The sequence below is a fragment of the Miniopterus schreibersii genome, assembly GCF_964146895.1.
Source record: "Miniopterus schreibersii genome assembly, chromosome: 3".
In the NCBI taxonomy this organism is placed as follows: domain Eukaryota; kingdom Metazoa; phylum Chordata; class Mammalia; order Chiroptera; family Miniopteridae; genus Miniopterus; species Miniopterus schreibersii.
The window spans coordinates 53781020-53797789 of record NC_138103.1 but is presented as its reverse complement, the minus strand read 5'-3'; the positions used below and the strand labels follow the sequence as shown (position 1 = coordinate 53797789).

General features: G+C 37.3%; 1 protein-coding gene across 9 annotated transcripts in view; it reads right to left on the bottom strand.

Annotated features, from left to right (window-relative positions):
• MCTP1 (multiple C2 and transmembrane domain containing 1) overlaps window positions 1-16770 on the bottom strand; it is a gene marked incomplete at both ends in the record, with an annotated part of 426668 nt that overhangs the window by 283436 nt on the left and 126462 nt on the right. For 5 of the 9 annotated variants that reach the window (XM_081131859.1, XM_081131860.1, XM_081131861.1 and 2 more), the window contains one exon: window positions 11864-12079. The exons of the other annotated variants lie outside the window; for them this stretch is intronic. In XM_081131859.1, coding sequence (XP_080987985.1) covers window positions 11864-11920 — 57 coding nt within the window. Of the gene's footprint in view, window positions 1-11863; window positions 12080-16770 lie in introns of those variants that run through there. 9 annotated transcript variants of the gene reach the window in all.

Here is a 16770-nt window from a genome sequence, read left to right as displayed (position 1 = left end):
AGTGTTCCTTTAGAGTAAACAAGTTTAACTGATACCCAGATTTCTTAGCTATTGACCCTCTCAGACTGAGACTATTTATTACAATTCTTGTGTGTGTGTGTGTGTGTGTGTGTGTGTGTGCGTGTGTGTGCGTGTGTGTGCGCGCGTGCCCATGTGCATGTGTATGCTGTGGTTGGGCATCACTTGGCATATTGAGGCTAAGCATATTTGGCTTTGGCTCTGGGGGCACCAATGGACTCCATTCCCCTCCTCTCTCTAGAACAGAGTGTGACTAGTTGTTCTTGTGTTCCAATAAAATCAGTATTAGGAAGCATTCTGTCAGTTGTGCAGTGCATGAAATCCTACCCTCCTCACCCTAGTTGTATAAATCCAGAACAAAACAAATTGCACAGGGCTGAGGAAATACAAAAGAGAGCTTGAAAACAAGAATCTAATCAATCACTCTACTGTCAAATGTATCCTGTATAGTACAGGCTGTTTCAGTTTTCACCCAAGGCTGTCTCACATGAATAGAGTGCTCCACAGACCACTAGTCTAGAATGTGATTGAATTATAATAACGTGAAAGGGCTTGGGCTCTGATCGGGTGGAAATGCTGACAGCATGAGGGGGCCCACCTTGTACTCCACATTCAACATACGCTAACTACTTCCAAAGAAGGTATTTTTATGATCATTTTACAAGGAGTAAAATGAAGCCTGAGATGTCAAATAATGTTCTCAAAGTCACACAATATGTGGTAGGGTTTGGATTTGAACCCAGGTCTTCTAGTTCCAAATGTGGACTCCACTCACCACCTGTTTTTATGGCATGTACTGAGAGATTCTTTCTCAAGCATTTTACCACCTTATTACATAGCTTGCCACATAACCCCTTGGCCACATTGCAGCTCACAGGGCCTCCTTTCGCCAGCCCCACAATCCCGTGCAGATAAGCCATCTTCCTTCTCAGGGAGTTCACCAAGCTCCACACCAGGGTTCCTCTTAATTCCCGCTTAGCCCACATCGTGACACTTACAAAGCCTTCCTTGGGCCGTTCAGTAGAATGTCAGCTTCCTCACCTCATTAGCTTTCTCTTCTTCACCCAGACTCATGGCTTGGCCTCACCTTCTCTCTGCTGCTGAGACTTGCTTGGGAGAGGACCCCGAGCACCTGTTCATTAAGCATTCCGTGACTATTCTCCTGCACCCCAACCCCACCTCCGCAGCCTCCCCGAGGATGGAAGGGAAGGTGACTGATCGCAGCCCCGACTGGGTTCACAGTGCAGGGTGTTCTGTGAGTTCCTACGAAGACCCTCCACCTGTTTTCCCAAGTGGTTGCTCCCATACTTCAAGTGCCCTCTTGGTCCTAGGACAACCCCACCAATAAACCAGGGCTTCTCTGGCGTCTTTTCAACAAGAAGGTGCTCAGTTGCACAGAGGTCTGATGGCTGCAAAGTTATGGAAGAAGTTGCTGAGGGGGGGCCGTGCCGTATGTACCACAAGGCAGGAGAGTGTAGCCAGGAAGGGAAGCGTGAAGAACGAACAGGAGCTTAGGCGCATCCCCTTCAGTGTCTCCTGCCCTGGTTGTCAGCATCATCAACCAGAAACCCGGACGCTCCTCGCTCCCACCGGCCTTTGAACAGCCACCAGATACTATGGGCCAGACCTGGGCCAGGCCTGCGGCATCCAGCCCCCTCGCTCCCACACGACTGCCTTGTTTCTCTAGTTGCCTTTTGCTCAGACAGCTTTAAGAGCCTCCAAATGGGTGTCCTTGCCCTTAGAGTTATTCCTGTCAAACCTTCCTCCTCAAAGCCTTCAGGATTCCAATTACAACACCCCCTCCTTGAAACCCTGTTTTGATGCCCCAAGTTTTCATTAGAAGTGTCCATTAGAGTCACCTGCGTGCTTTCCCCAAAATGTACATTCTCGAGCTCTACCTGTAACCTAATGAGTCAGAATGGCTTGCGTGTAAGACCTGGGTACATACAATTTGAAAAAGATTCCTGGTGAATCTGATGTGCCGTCCCATTGAAGAATCACTGCCTGAGCCCAGCCGGGCGTGGCTCAGCGGTTGAGCATCCACCTAGGATCCAGGCGATCAGGGTTCGATTCCCAGTCAGGGCACATGCCCGGGTTGCGGGCCCAATCAATGACTCTGATCATTGATGTTTCTCTCTCTCTCTCCCCCTCCTTTCCTCTCTCTGAAATCAATAAAGATATATTTAAAAAAAAAAAAAAAAAAAGAATCACTGCCTGATCAGGTGAGAGCTGAGGTCCTTAGCACAGCATTGAAAGACCCTCATGAGCTGGCCTGGGCCCACGTCCTCAGCAGCCACTCCCCTCTTTCTACCTTACACTCCAAAGGTACTGTTGTTTTTAAAACCAGTCTCCTGAACTGTTATGCGAAGCCATGCCTCTGTGCCCGTGCTCTTATCCACCTGGAAAATGCCAGTCCATCCCTCTCGATCCAGCTTAAAAAGCATCTCTGTGCGAGCTCTACCTCCCACTTCAGAGGTTTATCACTCCTTGCCCTGAGCTTCCTTTGTTTTGTGACAAAGCCAGTTCCGAAACATAGTATCTCAGGTGCTTCTGACGTTACAGAATGAGGGGGAAAATCTCAAAGTCAAAATTATCCTCACACTCATTACTGAGCTCGCATTGTGAGAGGCTCACAGGGACAGAGACCCCGAGGGAGCAGCACATCCACGTGTTCTAACCCACCCTCTTCCCGGGAAGTAGTCACCGAGGGCAATGTTGAACCTGCATTTCCCAAGTGTGCTCCATGATGTGAATAGGTAACATTCTGAAAATGGGCTTGTTTGGGAAATATTGGATTAAAGGATATTAAACAAACCCCTGTTTAAAGTGTTTGCCTTTTGCCTTCACTGTGAATATTCAAAGGGAGAATCCAATATACCATGTTTCCCAAAGTTATTTGATTACAGAATGCCGTTTTCATAGAACTGGCATTCCAAAGAATACTCTGGAAAAATATCTGCCGCCCTCATTCCCCACTGCAGTTGCAAATGAGAAGCCAAGTGAGACACAATCTTTGCTGGTTCATATCTGAAAAGAAGGGGGTGAGACCACATTAGTTGGTATGGTCTGCAACTGGGCCATCTCCTAAGGGGACCTTCCCCCTAGAGAGGTAGAGACGCTGCCCTGTGAGTGCTACTTCCTGAGCTTGGCCACCCAGCTCCCGAAGGAGCCGCTGAGAGAGCAGTGGGGCTGGGAACTTCCAGTGCGTTACTACTCTGATGACAAAGCACAGTTATTAGTATAGAGCACTGTTTAGTAATCATTTCAATTTATTTGATTATATGATTCAAATAGGTGTATATATTGTGTACAAATACAATAATTTGCATTTGTGAAGTTTTCTGTCAGTTTGATGTATGCATTTATTTTGAGGATCTGGAAATTTGGAGGGGGTAGAAAATTATAATGTCTTAGATATGCACAAGTGGTTAAAAGCAAACTTTTTTTCTGTAATTACACGTGCATCTGCAGTGCCAAATGAATAGACTAAAGGTAAACTTTCAAGTGTAAGAAAAAGCTTCCACATAGAATCTGTAGTTAAAATATGCCCTTCCAAAAAATATGGTTAAAAATGGTTAGTGGCCAAAAGAAAATTAGGCCAAACTTAAACTGATTTATGCTGTGCACAATTAACACTGTAATAAGAAGTGAAAATCCAATGCACCCCATGAATGCTAAATTCAGATAATGATGCTTTCACTGACTCATGGAGTAAACAGTTGGCAGAGCTGCATGTTAGCAACCCCGTGTCCAGCTTGGCTCTGTCAGGAACTGGGTATATATAACCTTAGATAAGTCATTTAACTTGCCTGTGCCAGAATATTTTTCATTTGCAAAATGTGAGAGTTGAGTTAGTTGATCTCTAAGTCACCTTTTAACTCCAAAGTTTTGTGACTATGAGTTACATGCTACTTAGGTAAAGGAAGGAATGATGGAAATTTTACAGCTGGTACAGTACTCTGAACTAATTTGACTTATTGAACTACACTTTTTAAATAAAAATTATGTTCAGTTGTTCTCTTTAATTTTTGTTTTAAATTTTTCAGTTAAAGTAGTAAAGTGTAATAATCTTTCACGAAAATATAAAAATAAGAGCCACAATGAAGAAGAGGTCAGAAGGTATTTCAATGCAGCAAATATAGTTTTCAGACCTTAGTTGATTTCTGGGGGGAAAATTATATTAGCATCTGATATATAAAAATAACCTAAATGGAGACTCTGCTCTTTGTTGTAAAGCACTGGTCATGTAGAATCCAAAAATATCACTATTTTCCAATAGATTTGTTTTCATTGTGTAAAATTTGTATATATTTTGACCCTATTTAGTTGTGTTTGATCAAATATTTTTACAGGAACATTTTCTGTTTTTTCTTCCCTTGGAAAACTTGAAACACTAACCACTTTAATACCTTCTCTTGAAAGTGACTATAAGAAGCCATACTCATCGATATCAGTGGCATCCTGGTAGTAATCTGGATATCTTGGGAATTGCAATGTACCTTTCAAAAAGTCTTGAGTATTAATATACTGTGTTGTTCATAAATTATTTTAAACAGGTAGTAAGGCTACAAAGTCTTCTTATGTCTGGTTTCTTCATAGCTATTTACACATTTAGAATACATATTTGCAATGAGGCATCTATCTGTCTATCTATCTATCTATCTATCTATCTATCTATCTATCTATCTATCTATCTGCCTACCTACCTACCTACCTACCTATCATCTATCTATCTATCCATCCATCCATCTATTGCATGAACATTTCTCAAACTCCAGGTATGTGCTTAGCAAAAGTTTTCAACCACTTTGGCTAAACTTGTAAATAACTGTTCCAAAATTTATTTCAAGATTCACAGCAACCACTGAATTGAAATAATCCTATCTTAAAATAATGCCAAGTCTTTGGAAAATGAAGGGCTAGAGAATGAATCCTTCATTTGAGGGATGTTAAAAATGAGGCCAAGACTATACAATGCAGAATTCAGGTATGCTGTTGGCCAAAGGTAAAAATGCTTGCCACTAATTGGTGACTTGGATCATGCTCTTTCTAAGGTAAAAAAATCACCCCCAGAAAATGGTGAGCCACTGCAATAAAATGCATCTCAAAGAACAGAAGTCACCTGTATAAGAAGGAATAAAAAAATCCTTGAATAGTGAACATATTCTATTGTGTTTAGGACCAGAGGAAAGAAAATATATCAAATGATGTGCTAATTACACATCATTACAAATGATGTGCTAATTTTTCTTTTTTGTGTGTGTTTTGTTTTTAATGATTGTTTTGGGTCAAGGCCAAATGAGTAATTTTTCCAATAAAGTTTCTTCCATTGTCTAAAACTTGGATATACTTTGTGTTTGATTGGGTATTTTTACCGGGAAGTTTTCTCTCTGTTTTACCTCCATGGAAAACTTGAAACAATAACCACATTAATATTCTCTCTCTCAAAATCTGTAGCATTTCTTAACCCAAGTCCTTAGTCACTAGTCATGAGGACATTTTCGAAAGCATCCCTTACAATTGACAGATTATGACAAATAAATTTTGGTTCCCAAACTTCTTTGTTTGAACTCTCTGGTGAAATTTTGTGGAAAAAACAAATCTTCTGTCCAAAGATTGAAAAATATTTTTATAAAAAATATAACTTTATTTTCTTTGATACTCTGCCTCCATTGTTTCTTCTACAATGTTTCTTCTGGTGTTTTTTCACAAGAAATTCTAAAATAGTTCAACTTTGACAATTCCCATTAAATTAGACATTCCAATTTACTTTGACCTTTTAGTTTTATTATCTAATTTCTCTCTCCATGTGTATAATGCATATAAGTTATATACGTATATATCTGTATACATTTAGCTATTGACTCAAGAAAGTAAAGCAATTATGGTTCTTATGTGTATTAAAGAAACTCTAATATGAAATGGAGGGAAAGGCTTATGGCAAGAAATGATTTAATGTGTCAGTTCTACATGGAAAACCATCACATGATAGAGTATGAGATTAACTGAGGTAAACCCTTTCACACCTCATACATCATTCTTTTGTGCCCACATGCTCAGTAACAATCTGGTCCCAATCCAGTCTCAGGTACATGAGCCATGACTCAGAATGGATCTAGATATGCTCCCGTTTGTCCCATCCATTCATCCATCTATCCATCCACCCATCCATCCATCCATCCATCCATCTATCCATCCATCCATCTATCCATCCACCCATCCATACATCCATCCATCCATCCATCCATCCATCCATCCATCCATCCATCCACCCACCCATCCATCCACCCATCCATCCATCCATCCATCCACCCACCCATCCATCCATCCATCCATCCACCCACCCATCCATCCATCCATCCATCCATCCATCCATCCATCCATCCATCCACCCACCCACCCAGCCAGTCAACCTGCCAGGAAGCCAAACTGATGGTCTACTATATATTAGGCACTGTGCTAGCACTAACAGTACACAACATTGTAAAGCAAGTTCTTGTTTGTAAGACCTGAGGAAACATAAAGGTTTGAAAACTATCCAAGAATTTCAAGCATAATTTGTGGGGTCTCTGGAGAAAGCAGATCAAAATGAACCTAGTTACATAATGGACCTTAACTCCTTCTACTATTCTTCATTGTGCTCCTTCGCCCACATAATGACTTCCATCAGGAAATGTTGAGGAGGTGTACATGGAAAAGGAGACATGACATTACTCTTCCCTCTAAACACAAAATTTCCCAAAAGCTTTCCTGGAACTGTCGACTGTGTGTGCACTGAAATGTTTCTCTCTCTCTACCTCTCTCTCTCTCTAAAAAAAAAAAAAAAAAAAAAAAAAAAAAAGGACTATGATCACCTAGGAGAACTCTCAGTTATATCTGCTCATTCCAGATACATTTTGCATTTTTCCTGGCCTCATCTTATGTGAATTTCCAAATAACATTACTTTATTTCAGGTTCATGAAGGCCTGGATTTCACTAAGAATGAGAATGTTGCAGTCATCAAAAATGAAGTCATCAAAAATGATTAAATATAGTAGCATTAAAAAGAATTCTTTTTCTGTCGGTAGCACTTCATAGCAGTTATTCCATATTACTGGGGTTAAGGGATTCTAATGAGAGGCAGCATAGAATATACCTAAAAAACCCTGGCTCTGAAGTCTGACTGCCTAGCTTCAATTCTGGTCATTCTACTGCCATTTGTGTAATGTCAGGGACAAGTCAGTTAATTTCTGTTTACTTCAGTTTCTCCACCAGTAAAAAGGGGAATAATAATACTAAGGTGGTTTTAAGAAATAAATTTCATAGTTCATAAAATGCCTTTGTGCAGCCAGACTGAAATGCTAGCCATTATTATTTTCATCTTGGAGAAAAACACTAGCAGAGTGAATGATTTGGAACTTGGTCTGTTATATTTGGGTATGCTGCAAATTGCCATGAATAAATTTTATTAATCCCATCCCACCAATACAATGACTCAAGTGCAACCAAGTGACTAATTTGAGCATCTCTATTAAATTAAGATGGAATTACAACCCAACAAACCATCTCTTAAGCTTTCTTACTTGGGCTTCTCCCAAAGGGATGCTCATTACAAACCTTGGCACTTATAACAATGGCACATCCATGGACTCCGACTGAGTTCAAAGGGCTTCACCCAGCTTAATGTTCACAGGCTCACTACTCAATATTTACCAAGCACCTATGGGATGTGGGGACTATTGCCTGGCACTAAAGTGTTTTCTCAACTTTGTGGATAGAAAAACAAAATCAAAGACGATAAGAGCTTCACTGTTACCTCCAAAACCACAAGAGGGGTCAATATTACAAAGAAATATTGATTCTTCCTACCACACTCCTAGCCTAGGGCTCTGGGCCTTAGACTACACACTGTCCCATTGCACTTGTATTTAGTAAAGTGTTTAAGACCCTTAACTATTTATCACATCTGTTTTTCTTTATCTCTTAATGGTTATGTAGCAGATTCATATAGTTCTTAGAATCAAAGTAAACATAAACTTTATTGCAAAGCAGGGCCAGGATTTGTTCATAAGAGAACACGATGATACATTCCACTTATTTACTGAAGATACAAGTTGGAGCACAAGATATAAAAATAGCACATACCTTTCATAAGAGTTACATTTTTAATTAAAATAAATAGTGACCATATTTTGAATTCTTAGGAGTAAGGAATAATCCCTAATAATACCACCAACACAAAAATAAAACATTTTAATTAATCTGTCTTCTAATTGTAGTGTTAAGAGGTTTCAAAGAAAAAATTCTTTATAAACCTATTGCATTCTTTAGTAGAGTAGGATATATGTCATGAACTTCTATAATGATGAAAAGTCATCTTTTCTCTATCTCATCTCCCTGAAAAGAGTAGTATCCCATAAATATAAAATAGACAAATCAAGTCTAACAGAAATGATTGAAAGTTCATAGGAGGTTTAAATTTTCCTAATCTCTTAAGGGTAAACTCTTGGGGAATCCCTTTTTGCTAACCACTTTCAACAAACATATCAAAATAATACACCATACTGCCTACAATTTTAAAAGCTACAAACCTATCCCTATCCATTGTGGATGTTTACTTTTATAATTCAATTTCCCAGAATAAGGGCATGGATGCTTCTACTGTGGAAATAGTTAGGGGGTTGCAAGTCAGATGTTCCAGTTTGATAATCATTCCACCAATCCATGCTCTATTAAACTAGATCTAACAAGGAATCCTCAGCCCATGAAATCTGTAGAGGTGGACATATGTCATCTATGAGACATTCTTCAAGGATATAGCTTCCTATAAGGATGTTCATCAATATCTAAAAAGTATTATTGATTTATTTTTCTAAACCCTCAGCAGTAGGATTCAAGAAATAGCTAATCTTCTGATCAACTTCTAGCTAAACAGGCAGACAGAAAGACCCAGGTTCAAGTTTCGATTCAGCTACTAGCTAAGGGAAGTAGGCACTTTTCTTAACCCTTCTAGGCCTTAGTTTCATTCTTTGTGAAATGAGAAAATATATTATGACATCTAAGTTCCTTTCCAAATGCATGATTTTATATATCTTACTTTGTGATAGTGACATTGGTAAGCGCTGTGAAGTTCAAAAGCACTTCCACACCATCGCACTTGATCCTCAAACCGATTTTCAGAGGTGGGTGGGGGGTTATCCTACTTATTTTTTTCCTAGCAAGTGTGCTGCCTTGTTATCCAGCAGGATGCACTAGAGACAGTAAGATCTAAAGCACCTCCCAGAAAGATTTCATTTTCAGGAGTCAGAACAAATGCTCTATTAAAAATATTTCCTCCTACTCGGTGGTTCCTCATCATGAATTTTTCAAAGTCTTACTTAAAAGAAAAATATTTAAAGAGAAAGAAAAAATATCATCTATGTGCCTCTGCCGAAGCAGTCCCTAATGGAGGGAGATCATGTTGATTTTAGGTTGAAAATAAAGTTTAATTGCCACTTGATAAATACCTTTTGCATGAGGATGAGTTTCCTTGAGCTACTGAAAAATTTAAGACCATACTCCGACTTAGGTAAAATTGGGTTTTTATTTTTAGAGCTTATCTTTGTAAAATATAAGTTGGAAATTAACAGGTAAAATAGCTTGCAAAAAGAGAGGAAAAGAGGCCCTCATTACTAAAAAGAAATATTCTGAACCCAGACTGGACTTTTGATGATGTTTTGTCAGCTCCCTTACTTCAGGAAAACATAAAAAGAATTCCTTAGAAATATGTCTAATACTTTACAGTTGATGAAACACAACAAAAGATGTGATATTATTTCATCTTTGTAACAGCCCTACAAGGTAGGTAAGGTTGTCCCACCCAAACACCCAGTTATTCTTCATCACAGAGGTCAAAGAATTTCCTAAATAATTGTAATGTGCAGTTTTATCTAAAAGACTCATTTTTTCACATTATATCTAACCTCTTTCTGACCTTTTCCCTCAGCAAAACCATTACGAAAGGCAAGAAACAGCAACATTACACTACTGTTTGCTCCCTTGCCTTCTCTCTCCCTGCCCATTACCCACCCCATCTGGTAGTGCAAAGAAGCAGGAAAACAGCCAAAGGATGGGGGAACAGAAAGGAAGGAGAAACAAGATGCCTAAATAATCTAATCAGGTGATTGCCAGTTGGCTGTACAATGTCATAAATAATTAAGTCCATATTTGAAAGAGCATACTATAAAAACTTGATTCTACAGCATTTCATCAGTCTGACCTGTCATTCATAACAACAGTGTGTATAACCCATAATTAATCTGAAACAATGCGAAGTGCAAGAAAGCATGCTTTTTTTGTCATGATGTAGATGTGTATTCTGTTCTTTTTCTTTATATTTAATAATTCACACATAAGGAAAAATTCTCAAGCAGAATAGTTAAGTAATCACAATAGCTTTCTCCCTGCCTCAGCAAAAAAAGTGGAGTTTGATACCTTTCTAGCATCAGGATGTTCTGTATGTAACATCGGGAATTCTAATCTTTGGGGATATGTACCTTTTCACTATGCAGGGTCCCAGAGCCTCTCACAGTACTGTCATTTCCTTTAAAGTTCTTCTTTTCCTATTTGGAATACTGTCTTCAAATATGTTTGGAAGTTGAACTAATTTTAACTTTCCCTTCAAAGAAGAGGAATACTACATGGTTTCCATCAGTTGATTAATTCTTCTATCTTTGCAAAAGCATGAGCTATTGAATATATATCTAATAAGTAATTTCCATATTGCAGCTTGACTCTAGCAATTCTGTAATGGGTATAATTCTGAATAGAAATGAAACAATCTCTAAGCATGATAGTGAAACAATTACAAAAAGAGAAAGTATTCTAGAGCCAACTGTCATTAAACATACAAAAAAACCTCTCAACTCATTAACATCTTTCAAATTTACAGCTGGAGCTCTCAAAATCAAATTAACCTTTTCTACCTCAAAATCATTTAAAGGCCTTAAACATGAATGCCCCAAGTTATGTGACACCAGACATGACCTTTAGCTCTAATTTGATGTTGCTTCCTCTATCAATAAAGAAACCAAGACAGCATTCCTGTTTTTCACATCAACTTCTTGGCAGCAAGCTTAAAGAATTTTTAAAAACCCTCATTCACTTCTCTATCCTCAGATTTCTCTACCCATAAAATTTATATATGAGGTCTCTGATAGCCACTGAAGAAGTGGTCTTCAGATAAACTCATAGACATTTTAAAATAAACAGATCAATCAGAAATTTATAACTATAGTGGCCTTTCACTTAAATAGAAAGCCAAATATGAAGGGGCAAGAGACTTTCACTACTTTTCAACTTTAAGCTTTCTAATGGTTACTAGACCACTTTTTATTTCAATGGAGGTATATAGTTGTAGAGCTATGATTATTTAAAATAAAATCCAAGCATAATCATAGGAATTTTATGCATGTTTTACCTTTAAGCAAGATCATAAGACCATAAAGTAGAAGGGGGGAAAAATATCCTGGCCTGGTGCTACTTAATCCTTAAAAAATAATAATAATAAAAGTAAATATATTTATATATAAACATTATATATATACATATATATATACACACATACATATACATATATAATATACACACACAACGTTTCCACGTCTCAGGCACATAGTTCATAAAAAACTATCATAAAAAAAATATCAATCTGTTAAATTAAGTATCTTGCAAATGGATTGTACTGTAAGTTTAAAATTACTTGCATTAGAATCTCAAACACCACCCTGTGAGAAGGCATTTTCTGAGGCATAATCATGTTCTAAAACTGCCACATTAATTCAAGGCTGCCACAGTACAGTGAGTAAGCCAAAATATGGAACTTACCTTATTATAAATAAGTGGCAAATTGCAGGCACTTTTCAGCTTGCAGCTATCTAGCATAGTTGATTAGAAAGAAAGAAAACATCTCTCAGTCCAGTGAGAGAGCTGCATATTCAGGCTTTCCTGAGCGAATCCCAGGAGGGAGGCTGTCCACCTCCAGGACAGTAACAGCTTCCTCGCAGAGAGCACTTGCTGCTCGGAGCTGCAGCGACTTAGAATGAAAGTAAGAGGAACCCGTGATGTTTAAATACCGTTGCTTCACGTTCACAGGATATGACTCAACCCCCTCTCAGACCAGTAGGGGTAGAGTTTTCCTTCACAAAACTGTTAGATTACATAACAAACGTCACATCGTGGGGTCCTAAAATGTTTACAAACTAACACTTAAAATGTTCACCTGTTAAACATCGATTTTTAAATAATTAATCTCTCCCCTGCGGCACAAGCCCCAAACAGAAATGAGAACAATAACATGGCACAAAGAAAAATTATTCTGCTTCCTTTCTGCAGTGAATTAATTTAATGTTATTAAGTGTGTGACCTTAGCAACATCTCCCTGAAAGAAATATTTTTTTAAAAAAGGCACCTTAAAGTCACTAGAATTCCCATCACTACAAAAACTATGTATAGGCTAAAACTCAAATGTGCAAGAAGGAGCAATTCTGTACCACACAACAGCATCGCCTTCACCAAGTAGGGAACTGAGAGAGGTCTTTGTGGTTTGCTGTTGCTGATTCCCTCAGCAATCTTGTCCCACGCTATCATTACCTTGTGAAGCTTGCTCTGCCTACCTCTCCAACTCCAAGCTCTCCTTCATCTGTTTCGTGAACATTCCTGAAGAAACATGACTAATGCAACAACTCCTCTAGTAAATGTAGCAATTTTCTGTGCTTCCTCTCACCTTTTAAATCTGAGCCATATTAAGCTTCATCACACATTGAATCATTATATTTGCACACCTCAGTCAATAAATAGGATAGTCTTACACCCTTGGGAAAAAATCTACTACATAAATTCAATCGCCAACATCATCATCAAGGACAAAAAGATAAAAAAACATATGTCAATAATAGCAAACAGACTGAAACTATCTAGACCAGGACTGTTCAATATAAGGTGAACTACATATGTAATTTTAAATAATTTTAGAGGTCACATTTAAAAAGTAAACAGAAACGTAGAATTAATTTTAATGTTTACCTCAATATATCTAAAATATTAAAACATTTCAACATGTACTCAATACAAAAATTAAATATTTTACAGTTTTGTACTAGCCTTAGAGACCTGCTGTGTATTTTACATTTACAGTACATTTTAATTGGAATTACCTACATTCAACTGCTCAATAGCCATACATGGCTAGTGACTACCATCTTAGACGGCATAAGTCTAGAGCTTGAGGTTCCTTCTTACTCCTCAGGTTGCAGTTTAGATAGTCTTCTCTCTTCAGAGAGGTCTTCCCTTCCCACCTTACCTGGACTGACCGTGCCCAGTTGCTTTCTATCTCATGATCCTCTTTATTTCCGTCATAGTGCATCACAGCCTGAAATTTTCTCCTTTATTCATTTGTTTACTTATTTATAATATGTGGCCTCTAACAACAATGTAAGAAACCTGAGGGCAGAGATCTTGGTACAGTCAATATTTTATCCCCAGCCTCTGGCATGGTGACCAGTACATAACAGAATTTAATAAGCATGGTTTGATAAATGAATAAATAAAATATAGAATTTGTGCTATAGTTTGCCAAATGATCTATCATATAATTGAATTTTTAGAAAATATATTGGATAACACTTTTCTGCACTGAAAAATTATTTCTTATTTTATAATGTTAATGATCTTCCATCTATAACATGCTTTATTTTCATACACAACAGTATATATAAACATACTTGTTCCATTACTCTAGCAAAGATTTGGAAAGATACTTATAAGAATACTTTGGTCCTTATGACGTAAATCTGGATACCATAGGATGTCTATCCCTACTCACAAAAACATAAAATATTACCTATAAGACATTTGTAGGGGACATTGATATATTTGCCTGACCAGTATATGTCTCTTCCTTGTTATCATCATCTTCATTTTTATCTGGCAAATCACCCACTCTTTCCTCCTCAATCCACGTGTTTTGGGCCATGCTGAGCTGGCCCCAGAAGTGGGCATGTGATCCTTGCCTGGTCAATCAATGTATACTATTTACAGAGCTACAGAAATGGGGTCAAGAATGGGCATGTGACCCAAGCTAATTCAGTGAGAGCCAACCCTTCCACTTTTGAGGATATCAGGAAAGAGGTTGTTAAGTTTGTAGAATGTAATCCTGGAACTGCTGGTTAACATATTTGCTACCACATGAAGTGAGGCTGTCGGAAAATGAGGCCAAAACAGAGAAAAATAAAGTAAAAAATGTGACAGACAGATTCCAAACAGCACAACTGTAGCTCTTAGATCTGGCCATGCATTAAGTCACGTCTGCCTTCTGCTGTAATGATGAATGTACTAAAATGCCACTGCAGAATTTTATGTAATAGTGAAAAACTGAAAACTTTGCAATAGGCCATGAACAGTGGAAAAGTTAAATAAAAAATGGGTTGACCATACTATGGAATATTATGTAGATATTAAAAAGAACCAAGGTATCTAGATGCGCTGACATGCAAAGCTCCCTTAAAAAAAAAACCCAAAAAAACACCTTACCCATTAAAAGGAAAATAACATGTTACAGAAAAATACATTAGCCCAGTTATGGGTACATACATTTTTATATGCCAATTCATAGAAAAGGACCTAGATGATTGTACACCAATTGTGGACAAGTGGTTATGTATGGGAAAGAGATGTGAAATAAGAAGGTGATGGGGAACAAATTTTCCTCAGTTTATTACCTATTACATAAATCTTTTAAAATTAAAATGAATTTTTGAAAAAAAGTTACTCTTTAGAGTAAAATAACTATTTGATATTTTATATCTCCATACTATGCCTTATTATTCTCATTCTAAGTGGAATGCTATTCTCTATTCTTTTTTTAAAAAAACAATGAAACAAAAGTGCTCCTCCCTGCCTGTTGCCATTCTTTACCAGTCCATATTTATGTATTCTCTGATTCTGTCTGACTAAAGGATATGCCAGGATAGAGACAAAGACGGGACAGAGAGAGATAGGAACAGACAGCAAGCTACATTCAAGTCTCCGATGTACCTTCTAACATTGGCCAAGGTCTTCGATTTTTTTCTCTCTTGGCCTTCTGAAAGCTCTTTTATTGACTTCAATAAAGTATAGCTTGGATTTATTCAACTGTCAACATAACAGCCAAATGTTTATAATAATATGCCTTATATTAATTGTTAGTCTTGAATCAGAATAAATAAACTTACTTATTCTCAATTAACTGAAAAACTTCTCGTCTCTGAATTGGGCACAATTGCTTTCCTAATTAACATAAAATCTAAACCTTTTGCTGCTTCTCTGGCTTGCTCTAGTCCTGCAAAATCTCCATGTTATCTTAGATATGTTCATGCCACGTCATGCTTTTGTACTCCCCTAGATTTCTATAGCGTTCCCTCTTCAAAAATTACACAGCTAAAGGTGGTTATAGAGCCTGAGGCAGGAGTCGGGGTCCTTTTGATTCTTAGCAGAGCCAACCAGAATTTGAATTTATACGGTGCTGACAAGCTGATGAGTTTGTCAAGAAGTAAGTACTGCTCTATTTTATTCTCAAAGCCCACTTATCCTAATATCTTAAGCCAACTGCCTTAAACCTCCTAATATCAAAACCTCCAGAGCCTGTTGGCATTCTCTTTTCATTCTCCTTGTCTCCAATTAAAACATTAACACTCTGCCAAGTTTGCTTCAGATTTTCTGGAAGAAACAAAACATTACAGATACGGTTGAAGCCCCCAGATTCCCATACCTATTCCATCTCTCTCCTTCCTCTCCAAAGGTAAATACTCTCCAAGGCTATCTTTGACCATTTCATACACCTTTTTATACTTCTGTTAAATATCTGTAACAAGATGTTGATGCATGTTTTAAGCTTTATAAAGTGAAAACATAGAATATAGATCCTTTATTAATTAATTTTTGCTTCACATTATCCTCTTGGGATTTACATGCAGTTCTATATAGTTCATTATTTTTAACTGCTATATAGCATTCCAATTCATGTATCCATTCTCCTGTTAGTGGATATTCAGGTTGTTTCTAATTTATTGTTATTATTAAACTACTTTAATTCTTATAAATGTGCAAGAATTTCTTTAAAGACATATACCTAAGAATGGAATTACAGAGTCATAGGATATGCATAGCTTCATCTTTACTAGATATTACCAAACCATATCTCAACATAATTAGACTAATTTACAATTCAACCAGCAATCTAGTTTGTCACACTAGATTCTTGCAAACAATCTCCATGGCACTCCTCTCCAGACTCTAACATTTTTGCCATTTGTTTATGACTGGTATAGAATCTTAATGTTTTAATTTGGTTCCGTGGTGACTATTGAAGTTGAACATCTTATCTTATTATTTTAGGCCTTTTTCTTATTGAGTTGTTTGTCTTCCCCTTATTTTTGGGAGGAACATATTTATATTTCTACTCTTTTGTCAATTTTGAGTTATAGATATTATCCTTTAGTGTGTTATTTTATCATTGCTTATAATAAATGACTTCTGCTGTTCATTATTTTTAAATGTATGGTTTGTTTTTTAATTAAAATTTTATTTTTTCAGTTATTTGTCTATATTTCTTAAGTAACAAACATGGTGAATATTAAGTGGTCATAAGTCCTTATTTCTAAAGCATTCTCAACATTAATGTCAGATTGCATATCTAAAGGGGAACTGCGAAAGATTCCTTTTTCTAATAAAAAGTTCAGTTCATCATTTATTCAGCA